Source organism: Harpegnathos saltator, unplaced genomic scaffold (assembly GCF_003227715.2).
Source record: "Harpegnathos saltator strain DR-91 unplaced genomic scaffold, Hsal_v8.6 scaffold139, whole genome shotgun sequence".
In the NCBI taxonomy this organism is placed as follows: domain Eukaryota; kingdom Metazoa; phylum Arthropoda; class Insecta; order Hymenoptera; family Formicidae; genus Harpegnathos; species Harpegnathos saltator.
In genome coordinates, this window is record NW_020229916.1 from 562963 (window position 1) to 579396 (window position 16434).

The 16434-nt window shown below is 49.0% G+C and overlaps 1 protein-coding gene across 6 annotated transcripts in view; it reads left to right on the forward strand.

Annotated features, from left to right (window-relative positions):
- The window catches only part of dnc (phosphodiesterase dunce), a 302091-nt gene that overhangs the window by 101878 nt on the left and 183779 nt on the right, over positions 1-16434 (forward strand). For 2 of the 6 annotated variants that reach the window (XM_011144618.3, XM_011144619.3), the window contains exon 1: positions 13488-14908. The exons of 1 other annotated variant lie outside the window; for it this stretch is intronic. In XM_011144618.3, coding sequence (XP_011142920.2) covers positions 13839-14908 — 1070 coding nt within the window. In that variant the 5' untranslated portion in view covers positions 13488-13838. Of the gene's footprint in view, positions 1-13487; positions 14909-16434 lie in introns of those variants that run through there. 3 more of the 6 variants (XM_011144620.3, XM_011144622.3, XM_011144621.3) reach the window with 2 other exon arrangements.

The following is a 16434-nucleotide window of genomic DNA, read 5'->3' on the forward strand; positions in this document are numbered from 1 at the left end:
TTTCTACCCTCGCTACTTAGAGAGGGATTGTAATTTTTTTTCCTGAGCAACCGCAAACGAAAATTCTTGCACTACACTTCTACATATTTCTACAAACCCTTTAGCATCGATTAGAACCGGTTTCAAACCAGCCCCCACGGGATGAAAACAGCTACCCTTAGAACTTAGAACGTGTGTACATTTTTTCCTGAGCAACTACAAACAAAAATTCTTTCATTACATATTTCTACAAACGATTTGGCTTCTGTTAGGCTTGGTTTGTAATCAGCCCTTCAATTTTGCGGGCGGCCCTTGCCTTCCCTCCCCCTGTAACTTTTTTATTCCTTTTACTACAAACAAAAATTCTTTCACTATGTATTTCTACAAACAATCCGGCACATGTTTAGTGCAGGAAAAAAATTGTTTTCTTAAATCGCGGGCTAACTTCACAAAGCTCGCGAACGGCCGGAACGGCAGGCTGACTTTATTCGTTCCCGAGGAGCGAGCAAGCGCGAGAGAAGGAGTGGTAAAGACAGAGCTCACGTCGCCGTTGGCAGAAGCAGCGCGCGTGACGACGCGTAGACACCTGACAAATACCTCCCGATTTAAAGCCCGACGGGCGAGCGCGAGCGCCTCCGTTTCGGGAAGCTCCTCTCTTCCTCCGACTGGTGTGGGCTGTCGGCGAATATCATCTTTCGCTTTTAGAGCACAAATGGTATTCATGCTTCGCGTGCACTCCGTTTCTTTTTCCAAGCTCCCGCTGCTCTCGCGCGCGTCTCACGTTTCGCGCGCGATAAAACGTCCCACTCGTACGACGTCTTCTCCAATAACGCAGGCCATCGCCTGGAGCGCGAATAAGCGTTATCGAAGACTCGCGCGTACTTGAACGGAGAGCTCATGATGCTTCGAAGGCGGGCTGCTCGCCACGGGGAGAAGCGCCGTCGTGTGGAGTTTGCCAACGGCGCGGCGTTGGAGTTAATCTTCTTGATTCGGTGGTGACGCTATTAACGCTCTTCGCGTGTGGCAGCATATATGTACACAGGGTGTCCAGGATCTTTTGGAAACAAAAAACTGTGAGGATTAATCGGATGAACCTGAGAAGAAAAGTCGAGCACTATTTTGCAAAAGTCGCAATAATTATTAAGTTACTAATGACTAAAAATGACCATATTTAGAAAATTTGAGAGAAGGACTTTCTTTTATTCAGAATGACCTAATTTACAATTATGTGACGGCTATTATGTTATTATTATGCTTAGAAATACAGGTCCAAGATTCAGGGTTCAATATACTCATATCTATCTCTACTCATATTTCTCGCTAGACATGATAGCCGTCGTATAATTGTAGATTGGCTCATTCTGAACAGAAAAATCCTTTACCATTTTACAAACAAGTACGCAAATTTTCAAGTTGTCAATTAAAAAAGCCTCTAGATGCGGTCATTGTCAATCATTAATAACTTAATAACTATTGCGATTTTTGCAAAATGACTTTTCTTCTCACACAATTTTTTGTTTCCAAAAGATCTTGGACACCCTGTATATATATATATATATATACGCGTGGCGTAAACGGAAAACTCAACAAAAAATGCTCGGCGTATTCAATTTGACGTGTCAAATGAGACGAGACAATTGAAGACAGCGAGGGATGCGTGGGGAAAGGCTAATCACACGCTTGCGCGTGTGAAAACAACAGCCCCGGATTTGCGGCGCGTGTGTGCGCGCAATTAAGGCGCGCGCGCGCGCAAGCCGTTATCGCGAGTGACACGAGCCGCGCTCGATTACACGCCAAACCCGCTAACGATATCGTGATTTAGCGTATAATTTTATAGATAGTCGCGTCACACCAATCGATCCGCGCGCGCGCCCGCTGCATCGGTTTATTGCGTAATGTGTCGCAAGCGCGATGCATCGCGCTCGATCAATGGAACTTGTTCCACGGGGGTAGTGGTGGTGGTGCCAGTGTGAGAGCTTCCGCGTGAGCTTCGACATCACTGCGATTTTTGCCAGCGCGATATCGATACACGCGCTGCCTTTCGCAACAGTCTTCTCCGCGGAGATCCTTCGGCTGGCTGGTCCGTAATGATACCGACGACGGGGTTAACCCTTAACGCGTTAACCGTTTGAGTCCCAGGGGGTATTGAAAAAACACTGTCGAAGAATCCCAAACAGCGCAACCGCGCTTTCTATAAATGAGTATGAAAAGACCCAAGCAGCGCGATAGCGCTTTGTTTATTTTACATCGATGAATCCCAATCGGACCAATACCGCTTCTTGTATTTGTTAGGTAACGCGATTCTCGTCTTTTTCTCATCGCTCTGTCACATTTATTGTAGTTTGCAAAGCGATCGGACGTATTCTTGCGTAAGTGTTTCTCATTGTTAATAATTGTGTGTTTCAAAATGATTAGACGAAGCAACGGAGCAACGAAGCAAAAGGAATCCATCCAACGTGTTTTGATAAACACCGATGTTACAAATTATAATTGTTACTCTCCATTTAAATTATTTGTTCATAACACAAAAATATTGTTAATTTGTAATTCGTTATTTTATAAAATACATCTGTATTATTACATATGCGTACTGTAAATTTATAAATATTTCAAGTTTTGTTCGATAAAAATTATTGAGAAGATAACAATGAAATAAAAATTTTTATTTTGTAATGTATTATTGCATTATTACAGTATTATTCTACCTATTATAAAATGTGCTATTTACATTAAAAGGATCGGTGTGATATACTTGCTTCAGTAAATCTGAGCGCGCGACTTCGACAATCGGTAACGCACCGTCAGTTGTCCACAATGATCGAAATGTACTGGGTTTTCTCGACATAAAATCTGAACAGCGCGATCGCGCTGCTTGGGACTCAAACGGTTAAGCGCGCAGCCGATTTTGCTGAGCTTTCCATTTGGGCTATGGTAATGGCGCCGCCAATACAGAAGTATATAAAGTATAAACAAAAGATAATCAGATGGAGAACGGTAAGAAAGCGACCTCCAAAAGACGATCAGTTAGAAAGAGCCCACCGAAGTGTAAAAGTTCTTTGAGCAGAGAGAGAATTTTAGTCCGTTGTGTTTTATAAAGTAATGTTCACGGTCATTATTTCCAAAAGAATGTATTGCCCGTAATGCCGAAAATGTTGAGAGGAGAAGGAGATAGCGAGGAGATAGTGAGTTATTTTTAACCTTGATACTGCCGGTCCCAGAGACCGACGCTGCGCTTAACGTTTGTTAAAGACCACCACGAGTGAAGTTTCATTCTATGCGAATTTTTGGTCTTGTTAAAAGACGCAACCGCAATACCAATTTCATAGGTATTGCTTATCCGCTATTAGTAGTGATAATATTACGATAAAACAGATCAATTCTATCATATACTTTGCTATAAACAGTAACAGAAAAAAGTTAGCTTGGGTTGATACTTGATGGTGGCTTTTAATTCTTTGACTGGCAAGCTGAATCTCGCAAAAATGCCGTAAGTCGGCCGAAGAATGGATTTCTCAAAATTAAACAATGTCGTGGAAATTTGGAGCCTTCTTGAGGTCGCGAGTATGAGGCCGAAATTTTTCAAACTCCAAATGGTGAGCCCAATGGCGGCTAAAATTGTCATTTCATTACGTCAAAGTAACACTAGACGTCTGTTGTAAAGGCGGTCTAATACAAGGAATATGCTTTTTTCTCGCTTGGATTCGCTCGGATTCTCGGAAATTACGTGTACGTCGTGTGCCTTTTCAGAACGGTTTGAAAAGGTTTTTGTTGCAGTACGGAATGATAGTCCAGTGAGGGAACTCGTTCCTGAAACATTCTCGCGAGTGAAGTTCTCTCATTGAACATCTGCCGCGTTCCGAACTACAAAAAAAGAAAATATTCCAACCGTTTCGAAACTCGCTGCGCTCTTCCCATGCCAGTTTCTCGACCGAGCCGCAGGGTCAACTGTCTTGCAACTTTTTCGCAAAATTTCCACGAGTCTCCTTTGCTCCTCCTTCTTCTTCATCTCGCTCACGGAAAGAGTTGTCGGTCCAAGTTGGACTTCGCTGGGCTGCAATTAAAAACGTGACGTCGATACCTGTCTGGCGCATGTGATAACTTCGGCTTCGATAGTCCCGGCTTCTCGTTCACGCTCTATCCTCCTCCAATCGGTCCTCCTTCGCACGATCCTGCGGATCGTTTTCGCCGATGGTACGCTGAAAAAGATTCCCGGAAGGAAACGGACTCGGATTACTTTCTCATTGCGCGCTTTACAGCGGTCGCTCGATATCCCGCATTGAATTCGCCGGCAGGACGGAATAATATCTGCGGATAATACGCGATATTTCATATAATGCGATCGCCAGCGATTTATTTCCCAGCGCGCGCGCGAGGGAGAGAAAGAGAGGAGTCGGTCGTTCGTCCGAGGAACGTTGCCGATTGCCCGCTGCGATGCTCCGGATAGCTCGGATACGCGAAATCAGCTCCGTGAGCAAGCGCTGGCCAAGTTCCTCGTCAATTCCGGCCTGTATATTCCAGTTACTATGAATATGGAACGACAAGCATCCAGTCGCTTATGCGGACAGATGATTGTCCGATGTCTCCGATGTGCATATAAAACTCGGCCCGTTTTGGCATCGAGCGCCACGCTAACAAGTGTAACGGATTCCTGCCGCCCTCTCTCCCTCCTCCCGTGCCCGGCGCAGGCGAATTGTCAGGCTGTTGTCTCACGCGAGAGTTGCTCTTCGCGGTCCTTGACATTCCACGGGCGCACGGAGAATTCCGCGATCGACCGAGTTCGAACGACTTGGCGACTTTAATCCTTCCAGAGGACGCGGCCCGATGAGAATCGCTCTTGCTGATGGCTGACTTGCTGAGGTCTCTCTTCTCTCTTTCGCTTTCTCCTCTCGAGAGGAAGATACGGATTTTTCCGACGAGATCCGTGTTCAGCTATAATCCATCTGTGATAGCTGAATAAATCATTACCGCGACAGGTCCCGGGGAGAGAGTCTTCTCCTTGCACGGGAACGTTTGAAAGATCAGCGTTGTATTCTCAGGTGTATCTGCGCCGCTATTGCCCGCAGAAGAATCGCAGCACTTTCGGGTTTGATAAATTTCAAAACAGGTGAAAATCGTCTGGCTATTCCGAGTGAGAGTTCTCTCCCGTCGGAAGGCAAATTCTCTCATCGGACTGGACGTCGCGAGAGTCACACGGAACATCACGGACAAGCTTCCTGTCCGCGAGTGTACCTTTAACATGTCTGTCGTGTTTTGCTCTTTCGGATAAATTTTAAATTTGCGTGTTTAAAGGCCAATGACATCACGAAGCTACATACGAAATGGCAAAAAGTCGCAAATCAAAATGCTTGATGATACGAATAAAATTTTCGATTGCTTCTGTTTCTCGCCAAAAAATCCGACTTTACTCATTAGCCAAGCCAGCATTTGCTGGAATGTACTCGTCGCAAGAGATCGCCAGGATCGCCATCCGAGTGTGTCCACGCGCATAAACGTGCGAGATTGGCTGAAGCTTTCCTTTACACATTTCTTCGTCTCTTAAATCGCGTCGTTTATTATGTCCAACGTCACTCGACGTATCATCGAAACGTACCAGATGATGTGATTTAAGGTGACGCGAGACACGCGTAAAGCAGAGCTCCGACCAATCACACGCTTGTGCGCGCGAAAATAACACGCTCGAGCTCGCGTTTCGCAATGCGGCGACATTACGGGCGATTTCGCGCGATTGGCATCGGCTGTACGCGCGCGATTGGCGAGAAGTCACCTGTTCATCTAAATCGGCAACAAGGTTATCGCGCGTCGGAGCGATCCGCCCTCGGCGGATCGCCGAGATTGATACGTCGTTGAAGTTTGGAGCGTTCTTCGAGCGAAAATTGAAAATTGCCTTTATTTAAAAAAAAAAAAAACCACTTAATATAAACGTAAATACATACAAAAGATAAATTTGTGTTAAATATCACATGAATTGATGAGATCCGCATCCGGCCTGCGTTTTCTCACAGGCTGTTGTGCGCACTTCGCGCGCGCACACAGACGGGCGAGAGGAGATCGGCAGTCGGCGGGGAAGGCGGGGAAAGTTCGATCATAAATCGCCGGGGGAAAAGTCCGGTGAAATTAAAGGAAGGCGAGCTTTTGCGCCCAAATTAATATGCACGGGGCAAGGGAAAAAAAGGTGATTCCGCCGGTGTAACTGAACGCGCGCTCCGCGTTGCCCCCGCCGCCTCCCCCTCTCCGGGGAAAAATACGAGGCGAATGGAAAGCTCGGCTGTAGGAACAGAAAGATTCCTGCAGGAGCACTTCCGCCCGTTCGATCGTTCCCGGTCCCTGTCCCAAGCGAGTTTTACACCGGACGAAGAGAAGCTTTCGTAATGTCGACTGGAATTCTCGTTATTCCCCGCCTCTCAACGTCTTCTCGTCGCTCCGACGAGAAGGCAGCGCGGTTATTCGATTATTGTTGCTCATACAATACAGCTTAGCTATAGCGAGAAAAACTTGCTGTAAAAACACGCGATCGCCCTATAACTCCCCCTCCCCCCTCTCTGTGCGATTATGGTCGCGAATGCCGACACTTTTCTTCTCGCTGCAATACGGCTGAGTGTTCGGACGAGTCTTTCTCTCCGTGACGTATTATTGTCGTTTGCCGTCGTTCCCCGACACGCGTTTGCTCATCCTTTTTCTCCGTGTGACGAGGAACGAGGCGGACGCGTTTCACTCGAAGAGAGCAGAATTCCTCGTTCTCAGGGGGCGGAATCTTCGATCCCCAGGAGAGAGGACGAAGAATTGTGTCTCCTTCGATTCAAACGCGTCCGCTTCGTCCACGTCGTCGCGCTAATTCGAGCAACTCGCATTTTCTCCGTGTCGAAGCTCGCGGCACCAATTTGTCGCGATTGCCATTTCGAACGACCGCCAAACGCGATCAGTCGGCGGCGAAGGGGGGATCCGCGAATACACTCGGTTATATTCGGTCGGCGCGCGCTCATGAAGAATACGAAACGCGATATCTGGTCAGCGCAGAGCAGCGCGGCAGCCATCAGTTTTTCGATTTAATCGCGCCGACAATAGGCGCGGATTTCCGCGCGCGAATTGCATTACCGGGGTTCCCAGCGACGAGGCGATTTCACACGAGCTCGAGCGCTGCAACGTGAGAGCGCGATCGATAATAAAACGCGGGCAAAGCCTCGCGTGCAATCGGCCGCGTAATTTGCAGCGTAGATATGCTTGAATGAATGCTTTCAGCCCGGGTGTCCTTGATGCTTTCGAATAAACGACCATCGCTAAGGCAAAATAGGACCCCCCCCCCCTCTCTCTCTCTCTCTCTCTCTCTCTCTCTCTCTCTCTCTCTCTTGCAATTTGCGCCGTCTGATTACGGCGACCGGCTTCGTCTCGTTAGGATCGCGTCTGATCTCGCTTTAACGCTTTCGGTATCCCGAGCCGCTCTCCGACCGAATAATTTTTTAGGACGAGGCCAGAGATATGCGAACTGTTCGACTCGAGTCCGGAAATTTACTGTTCGAACATTTCGAACTGCGGATATTTAAATACATTTGAGACCCAGCAAGTGGGAGGAGAGAGTTCAGGATTGATTGGTGGATGAGACTCTTCGCGACACTTTAGTGGAACGAATGAAATAATCGAGGATATAGTGAAGGTCCAACATTAATAACACAGCCCCACAAGAAAACAGTGGTCGGTGCCTAAAACCGAACAAGTATATTCTTATGTATTTTGATCCGCTGAATCCGAATCCGAGGTCAGAATTGGACAATTGCTAGCCTTATCGTCCCTAACCTCAGAAAACTGATTATAACTTCACTTAACAAAATTAAGCTACATGTGGTTGAATTCAGTTTAAAAAATGCTACAATTCTGGTCTTCACAAAAATTTTCAATTTGCAAAAATAAAGATGGTGAGAGGGGGATATAAAGAAAAATATAATATTTTTAAGAAATCTAACCACACAGTTGTAAGGAGCGTCAAAAACCACACAACTTTTATCTGAAACATTTTTTGTATCTTTTATAGTTTTTGAAATCTCTCTGAAAACCAGGTACACCGATATACGTACCTTGTAAGGGTGATTTTAACCCTTAAATATAAAATTAGGCACGTATAAAAAAATAAGAGACACGTATTTTTTTATACGTCGTCAAGTACTTCGAGTACCTCGAAGTTTGCACGACAATTGAGTACTCGAATGTTTGGGAATACCCGAAGAAATTGAATAATAAGAGACAGGAGACTTGTTGGGTGCGACAAAAAACGTGCTTTAGTTCTGAACATGGGAGAAAGCATTAGGAGGATAATTGACGTATCATGGAGATTTGTCTTTTCTGCAAGTCTTAAGTCTCAAGAGCAGTTTCATAAACTTCTACATGATTTGGAAAAGGCAAAATGCAATCTCGACTTGTTCCTATAGTTAGATGTATATCTGGTTTACACACGGCCGCACACATATCTATCATATTTAATAAAAAATATCTTAATTCTCTGAAACAAAAAAAAGGAATAAAATAAAAAAAATAATTCAGAGAGAATAGTTTGACGTGGGAAGTTGCTTTGCTTGTCACGCATTTGTTTATTCTCCCGTAGTTGAAAATTACTCGCAACGATTGTCGACTCCCACAGGCCACGTTATCAATTGTTCATTAAGAATTGAATTTGACACACACACTCGACTCGTTTCTCGGCTCGATTCACATGGAATTTCGTCGCTTCGACTCGACATGGAAAATTCTCGACTCGCGCATCTCCGGGCGAGACGTCGCCCGTCCGTTGAAGCTTGCATCGAGTCTCAGTGGATGTTGTTGCTGTGTGGTTTGTTCGCTCCGACTCGAAATACGGATATACGTACCATGTCAAAGGGAAAACTGCAGTCGCTCTTTGATTGAAATGGAAAAGTGAGAAAGCAAAGGGGTGAAGAGCGGTGAAGAGCCAATCGGTCTGGGATCTAGCTTACATTTATTAAGAATATATTTTACACACGCAGATATGTAAACCAATTTCTCATCGGGTCGCCTCTCGCCGTCCTTTATCTTTGTATTTTCACATTTCCTTAATTCGCCAGCTATTATACGTCACATTAGCGCAGCTACGACGATATGCAAATGTCGACGGCGCTGTTATTATCCATTACGCGCTTTCAACGGCGAGTACTGCGCGACAAAGTAGAGTTTTGCCGAGTCAGCATAGTTACTGAAGAGTTGCGAGAAGACAAGTGCATCGGCGCACGTTGCATCACGCGGTGACGAGCGAAGTCTCGCAAAGCCGAGAAGCCAGTCGAGGAACAAATCAAGTGAGGAATGTATCAGAAATTTATCGCATTACCGCGCAAGCACGCGAGGAATGACTTCACGGAGGAAGCACCGCGTCGTGTAGCGCGGCGGGATCACCCCGGAGTGTGATCGGCGGATCGGAAAGCCAGCCTCGAAATTAATATCATTATTTCACGAAGCCTATGTGGGAAGTAATTCCCTTCGGAGAGGCAAACTACACAACAGAAGTAGCGAGCGTACCGTCGAGCGTGTTCGGTGTCTCGCGGGACGGACGCCCGTATAACCGCGGCGAGTAAATTATTAATCGCGACAAGAGCGAGTGTGTGCTTTACTTGCGGTAGCGCGACTCGCGCGCGCGGCGGAAGTGTTTCGGCGTCGGGATTATCAAACACGGGAATCTCGTCGCCGTCGGCTCGAGTCGGCCGTTTCAGCGCGCCGAACTTCGATATTAGGCGACCAGCGGAGTTTCGCAAATATTTGGCGGCGTTCCCTGCCGACTATTTCCGCCAGAAACGACACGGTGTAGCAGAGCCCCGTTTCAGATATAGACAGACAGACGAGTCGGTAAACAGTTTCGCAGCTGTGTCGTACTTCGCGCATCCTCGCGAAAGGTGTCGACCGCAAAGCTGCGGGGTTCGTCCGATCGCGCTTCGAGCCGATCAGCCGGCCGAGAGCGGCGTGATAAAAGTATCCCGCTGAAAAACTCATTTCGATGCGTCCCGGAGTGACCTCGGGTGAAATGAGGAAACGGTCGTGTGAGTCGTGTGAGATGGACGGCCAACAGTCGTGCGCGATGTTCCTATAATCATCATTCTTATCATTCGTAATTCTACTTGTGCAGTCTCGCTCACTTGGAATTCGCCATTTTATTCCGCCGGATGAGTCGCGCATTCTCGAAACTTCCAGTTCCAGCACGTGTGGACACTTTGCCGGATAGCGATTGCCTTTATAGCGTCGCCGTGTAACCGCGAAATTGTGTGACGAAACTTCTCTCTCAAAGACTTCTCGTGTCAAACGAGACCTCGTTCTCAAAACTTCTCATTTCGAAAGAGAGAGAGAGAGAGAGAGAGAGAGCGCCTTCTTTCGGAAATTTCTCCTCTTAAAGGCAACTCTTCTCTCTTCCGAAGAACTTCTTCCCGGCGAGAAATCTCTTTTTCCTCCCGAAAGAAATGCCTTCTCTCAAAAATTTCTCTCCCCGCGGAGAAACCTCTCATTTCAAAAGACACCTGTCCTCTTCGCAAAAACTTCCGAGAGGAATTTCCCCCTTCGAAAAGCTTCCCTCCCGAAGGGAACTTCTCTTGAAGCTCTCAATTTCCGACTGAAGCGGCACGTTACGACGACGAAGTCGAGCGGAATGTCGCTCATTATCGAGCCGAATTGTCCGAGCGGATAAACGCGTCGTGCGAATTAATCCGCACGCTGACTCGGCCTGACTCGGCTCGATTACAGCCGAGATGTCACCTCTTCGCCTCTTCCCAGCTCGAGATGGTTCAAAGACGCGTACATACTGTCGCGCTCACTCATACACTCGCTCCTCCTCTCAGCTGTTATTGTTCTCTTCTTATCGTCTTCTCCGTCGTCCGGACAATCTTCCTTCAGTTGTCAAAATCAACATCAAATTGCCTAAGGCTCGCGAACAATGGACGCTGTCACAAACCTTCTGGCCCTGACACAACAATATCATCAATCGACGCGCGCTCCTCAATATCGCGAACTACCCCGGCCAATCGCGGCGACAATGCGCGACGCGCGGCGAGCCCGCCGCGTCCCATCGCGCGAGTCAGCCCCGGCTGAATCACGAGGACCAGAGAGCACTCCTCTCCGACATAAAGGTCACAACCCCTTGTCCTCGACCAGCGGAATCGCAGCGACGACAAGGATCGCTCTCCGCTCACGCGGAGCGACGACGGTGCTTCGCGCGATAATTTTTGCGCACAAAAGGCAAGCTCCCGCGACGCAGCCTTGTGTGCTGTGCACTTAAATGCCCGCCGGTGGCGGGCCGTTTGGTTTCCCGTCTCCGAGAGAGAAGGAAAGAGAGAGAGAGAGAGAGAGAGAGAGAGAGAGACCGTTCTCGTGCAGCGGGTGTATATATCGGGGGTGCGCAATAACCGCCGCCACTTAAAACACCGTCGGTACCGTTTCCTCATCTGTACGATTTCACCGATACCGGACGCCAGCACTTTGAGCTTAAAGAGAGATGAATTCGAGCGAGACCGCGCCGCGCACTGTGCCCCCATCGCTCTCTCCTCCCCCACCCCACCCCCTGCGCCACCCGCCGACCATTGTCCGCATTGTCTCCACTGGCGGCTATTGTTACGGGCTCACATCGAATTCTTGTTTGCCCCGGCGCACGCCAATTGCACGCGCTACCTCAAAGCGCCGCCGAGGGAGTCCCGAAGAGAGAAGAACCTAACCTAACCCGACTCGACCTCACCTGACCCAACCTAACCTGCTGTTGCTTTAACCCGCGTATTCGGCGATAGACAGTGTCGTCAATCAAGCACAATCGCGAGAACGGCCGTGTAGGAAGGGAGGGGGGAGGGATTGTGTGCCTTGGAACGAGGCGAGAATGACAAAAGTGAGATCGAATTTACCAGAGCCTGCGCAATCGAGATACCTAGTGAATTTGCTCAATTTTGCAATTTCCAGCCCATTTCGAGATGTGACACAAGGCCTGTTCCGAAATCGGGATTTCGGGAATTTTGGTTTTTGTTGTCAGAGGTTGGCCTTAAGCTAACTTAGATAATTTCCGAAATTGATCAGCTAATCAATTGTCGACATAATAAGTGACAAAAGATCTATTTCCCTATCTAATATTGCAAAATTGAAAGCTAGAACCAAGTTTGTGAACAGAAATAGTACATCGGATGTGATCAGCCGACCAATTACGAAATATCTAGGTTAGTTTGTTTAAGGTCCTTATAACTAGGATCAAAGTCTCCGAAATCGATTTCGGAAACTTTAACAGGCTCATCACCATCGAAGAAGTCGCAGGAGGCGAGGAGGAACAGGGTTGACAAGGAAACATAGGGAACTCGTAAATTCAAAAAATTATGAAACTGTGTGAAAGTGTGAAAGTAAAGCAGTTCATCCGTAGTGCAAAACTACTTTTCGTTCGTGCGGAATTTCAGTCCGAGGGGGTGAAGGCACCTTTCGAGAAAGAAAACCAAGGATAGTCATTTTTCGCGTATATCTTTTAAAATACGAGACGTATGCAAAAATAGTTTATATTAAAGTTGTAATGTTTTTCATACTCTTTGCTACTGTGTATTCAGATTTTACAAAATTGGAGGAGGAGGCGGAGGGGGTTTCAAAAATTTTTCAATTTGTGAGTGGCGAATGGAAAGAAAGCATGTCGCGACGACATGCGAGCAGCTCTCTCATTCGGCTCGATAATCAAGTTTACGAGAAGGTCGATGCTCCCCCCCCTCGCGCTCCATATTTCTGCCATGGAGGAGTCGCGAGTCTCCTCCGGGCGGGAAGGTAGGATCCGCGCGCTCCGAGCGAAAATATTTGCCGAGCTCGTCTCGCATTCGCTCTGACGTTATTCTCTCCTGCCTCTCTACTTTTTTCGGACGCGACTATCCTTGGGCAAACATTTGCTGCCTTTCGTCGGAAGTGTTTGAAACGCGAGCTCGCGACGCTTCGAGCGACGATGATGCGAGCGCGCGTCTTGGAAATTAGATCGTTCTCGACGGAGGACCTGCCGCTGCTGATTTCCCTCTTTCCCTTTTATCTCACCTCGGGGGCCGGGGCAGGGTAATTGAATCCAACGTCGTGTCGGCGAGCCGCCCCTCCCCCTGCGAAGGGGTCGCTGCTCGGACGATCAGCATTTTAAGGCGACGCGGAAATGAAATTTCCGAATTCAACAGAGCTTCGTGATTTCAGCGCGAATTTCGCCAGCCGCCGGCGACGGAGCGCGAAAAATAATCGGATTTCAGGCGTGCGTATAGTTTCGATTCGATTAGCAGCGGGCAGAAATTCTCTCGAACGAGTTCGCTTTCGCTCCCGAAAACATCCCCCGATCCATCTCGACGCCCCGGCGAAATTTCCCGCCGCGCGAATCCCTCGGCACCCTCGTTCGCCGTGCTCGCGGGCTTCGCCCCTGAAACTTGAAACTCCCAAAGTGGCTCCAAGTGCTGTCCGAGTAATTAAGTCGTCTCCCCTCCCACTCCCGCTCCCCGTCCCGGAATCTCTCTTGAGAGACGCCGTTCATTTTCAGCTCGCCGTCCGCCGTGCGGCAAAATCGCTAGATAGGTGGAGCCCCGTTCGTGATGCAGCCGAGAAAGAAAAAGTGCCGGGAACGGCGCGGCTCGGTCTGACGACGACGTCGACGACGAAGAGAGAAGGAGGAGGAGGAGGATCGCGTGCGCGAGAGCGTCTGCGAGAGTTCCGGAAGCTTTGTTTCGCGCGACAGGACGAGACAGGACGAGACGGTCGGCCGCGCCTCTGAATGATTCTCTGACGACTTCCGGCCGCGTTCGTCGCCGTGATACTGTCTCACCTCTTCTGGCCGCGCGGTTCCCCCGCGATATTCCGTGTGAGAAGCCGCTCGCGTGAGTCGGCGGGCAGCCGCCGAAGCGAAGATGGACGAGGACGAGGCGGAGGACGTGCGCGCGGCGGCGGCGGCGATCAGCGCGCGGATCTGCAGCAGCGGCTCGTCGAGGTTCATCTCCAAGAGCAGGAAGCTGACCCTACGAGCGCAAGAGTCCGCGGAGGACTCCGACACGATGGAGTGCGCGTCCGAGAACGAAGTGGAGAACTTGCCGAAGGACGAGGACGCGCATCTGATAAGGACGCGCGCGAAGCTCTCGGAAAGGAGCGGCTACTCGTTGGACGTGCCCGACGACGTGGAGTCCATGCTACTGCGCAGGAAGACGACCATGTCGGCGACGATGTCGACGTTGTCGTCGTCGCTGCGCGTGAACGACGACTCGAGGTACTCGAGCCCGCGACTGGGCTTCTTCATGACGGCAAATCGCAGCCCGCAGTCCAGCTCGAGCCAAGAGGAGTATGAGCCCGAGGTGAAGAGCATCTCCAGGCTGCAGATACACCAGCAACATCAACATCAGCAACAGCTACAGCAGCAGCAGCAGCAGCAGCAGCAGCAGCAGCAACAGCAACAACACCTGCTGACAGCCAGCGTGGGCGGCCAAGTGACCGCGCGCTCGATGGAGAGCCTGCGCTCGTCGCGGAACTTCCTCAGCGCCGACGAGCGCTACAGCGAGGACTCCAAGTCCATGGAGTCGTTGTCGTCGTCGTCGGAGACACACATGGCCTCCAGCCGCGGCCATTACCGCAGCTTCCTCACGTCGTCGACGAGGGACATGCGGCGCATCGTGACGGTCGAGTCGAAGAGCAGCGAGAACCTCCACCGCGAGGAGAGCATGAACGCCGAGGTGAGGCGCGGCCTGTTCGCCAACACCGGCCTCGAGAGGAAGATACCGCAGCACCTGAGCCTGCCGCCGCCGTCCAACGTGTTCTCTCTGACCAGCCCGGGCGGTAGCGATCGCAAGATCACGATCTTGAGCCCGCACTCGCCGGTGCAGTCGGCCGAGTTCCAATTCGCCGCGCAGACGCTCAAGAGCCGACGCAAGAAGGCCATCGTATTGCCGAGGTTGGTGTTGCCCCGAAGCGAATCCGAGGTCTTTCTAGAGTGAGTAGTCGAATGATCGAATTTCGTTCCGCCCCCCTCCCCCCCACCCCCTGCCTCCGCTGCTGCCGCTCCGTTGTTGCTGTCTCCATCTCTCTCTCTTTTCTCTCTCTCTCTCTCTCTCTCTCTCTCTCGATGTTTCCGCGCGACTCTTCGGTTTCCGTATGAATGAATGAAACCTCCAAGACCCGAATCGAGATTTACATCCCGCCTTCGACCTCGGTACTTGATTCAGAGCTAATTTTACACTCTGAAGTTTGCGTCAATCATTTTCGATCGCACTCAATCTGCAGCTTCGTCGAAGATTTCTATTGAGAATTTACGAGTGGCAGATTGTGTGTTTGTTGTCACTTCGAAGCACCGAATGGGACACTTTGGTTTCTGCATAAATTACATCTTCAAGTCTGCGATCGAAAAATGCTCATCCTACTTTCTATCTTAAGGAGGAAATTATATGCGGAGCAGGTCGTTTTCAAGGCTATTTCAAGGCGAATTTTTCTAACAGAAACGGTAGGTGAATTTGAAATTTTCACAGTATGTGCATTCATTAGTGTTCAAAGTATAAAATAAATTTTATTGAATCACAAGATCTGTTAAAAAAATTCGTAAAAATAGCCTTGAAAACGACCTGCTCCGCATGTAATTCCCCCTTATAATATTGGATTTAACATAATCTGTCTACCAGCAGCGGCGATCTTCAGTTTCTATATAAATTAAATCTCCATTGGTCCTTCAGAATTGATGGATGCAAAGATCGATAATGGGTCCAAAATTTCGACTCGTGTCGGTATCGGAAAATGGGAAAAGAGACGAAGCAGCGAAGAACCGAGAGTGCTCGACGGGAATTTGTTCCACGGTTCCACGATCCTGCGAGCTCCCCCGCTTTTCTTTGTCATTCGGCGAGTGTTTTCAAAGTCTCGAGCATTTCTTCCAGTTGTCTCAGTTATTGATTTTTCGCACTTCAAGGTCCTGCAGAGAGGGAGAGAGACAAGGTAGCGGAGGAGAGAATTGAGGATAATCGGCGGAAATATGTCTCGCGAAGTCGCGGTCCTTTGAGCTCCGAACGTTCCCTCGCTTTCCTTTGGCACCCGGCGAGTATTTTCAAAGTCACCAGCGTTTCTCTCAGTTGTCCCAGCGATTGATCTTTCGCACTTCAAAACAACTCGCGAAAGGGGAGAAACAAACTAGCGGAATTACAAATAATCGGCGAATGAACTCGCGAACGGCCCAAAAGTTAAAGCCGACGTTTCTCTTTCCTGCGGATTATTTTATGACGAAACTACTCGATTAAAGCGCTTTCCCGACGAGTTGTGCCCCGAGTTTCGAAATTTTCATTTCGAAGGGACTTTTCACCGTCGATGTTGGCATTCGATTCGAGCGGAAGAAACACGCCGCTTCCGGCGGAGCAATTCGTCGTTCGCTCACGACGGCCTGCGATTGTTTGTGCAATCCTCTCCATCGCGCGCGAGCGCTCCGCGTCGATCCGCGGCGATAATTCCTCGGTCATATTCTAGCAATTCAGCGAACCG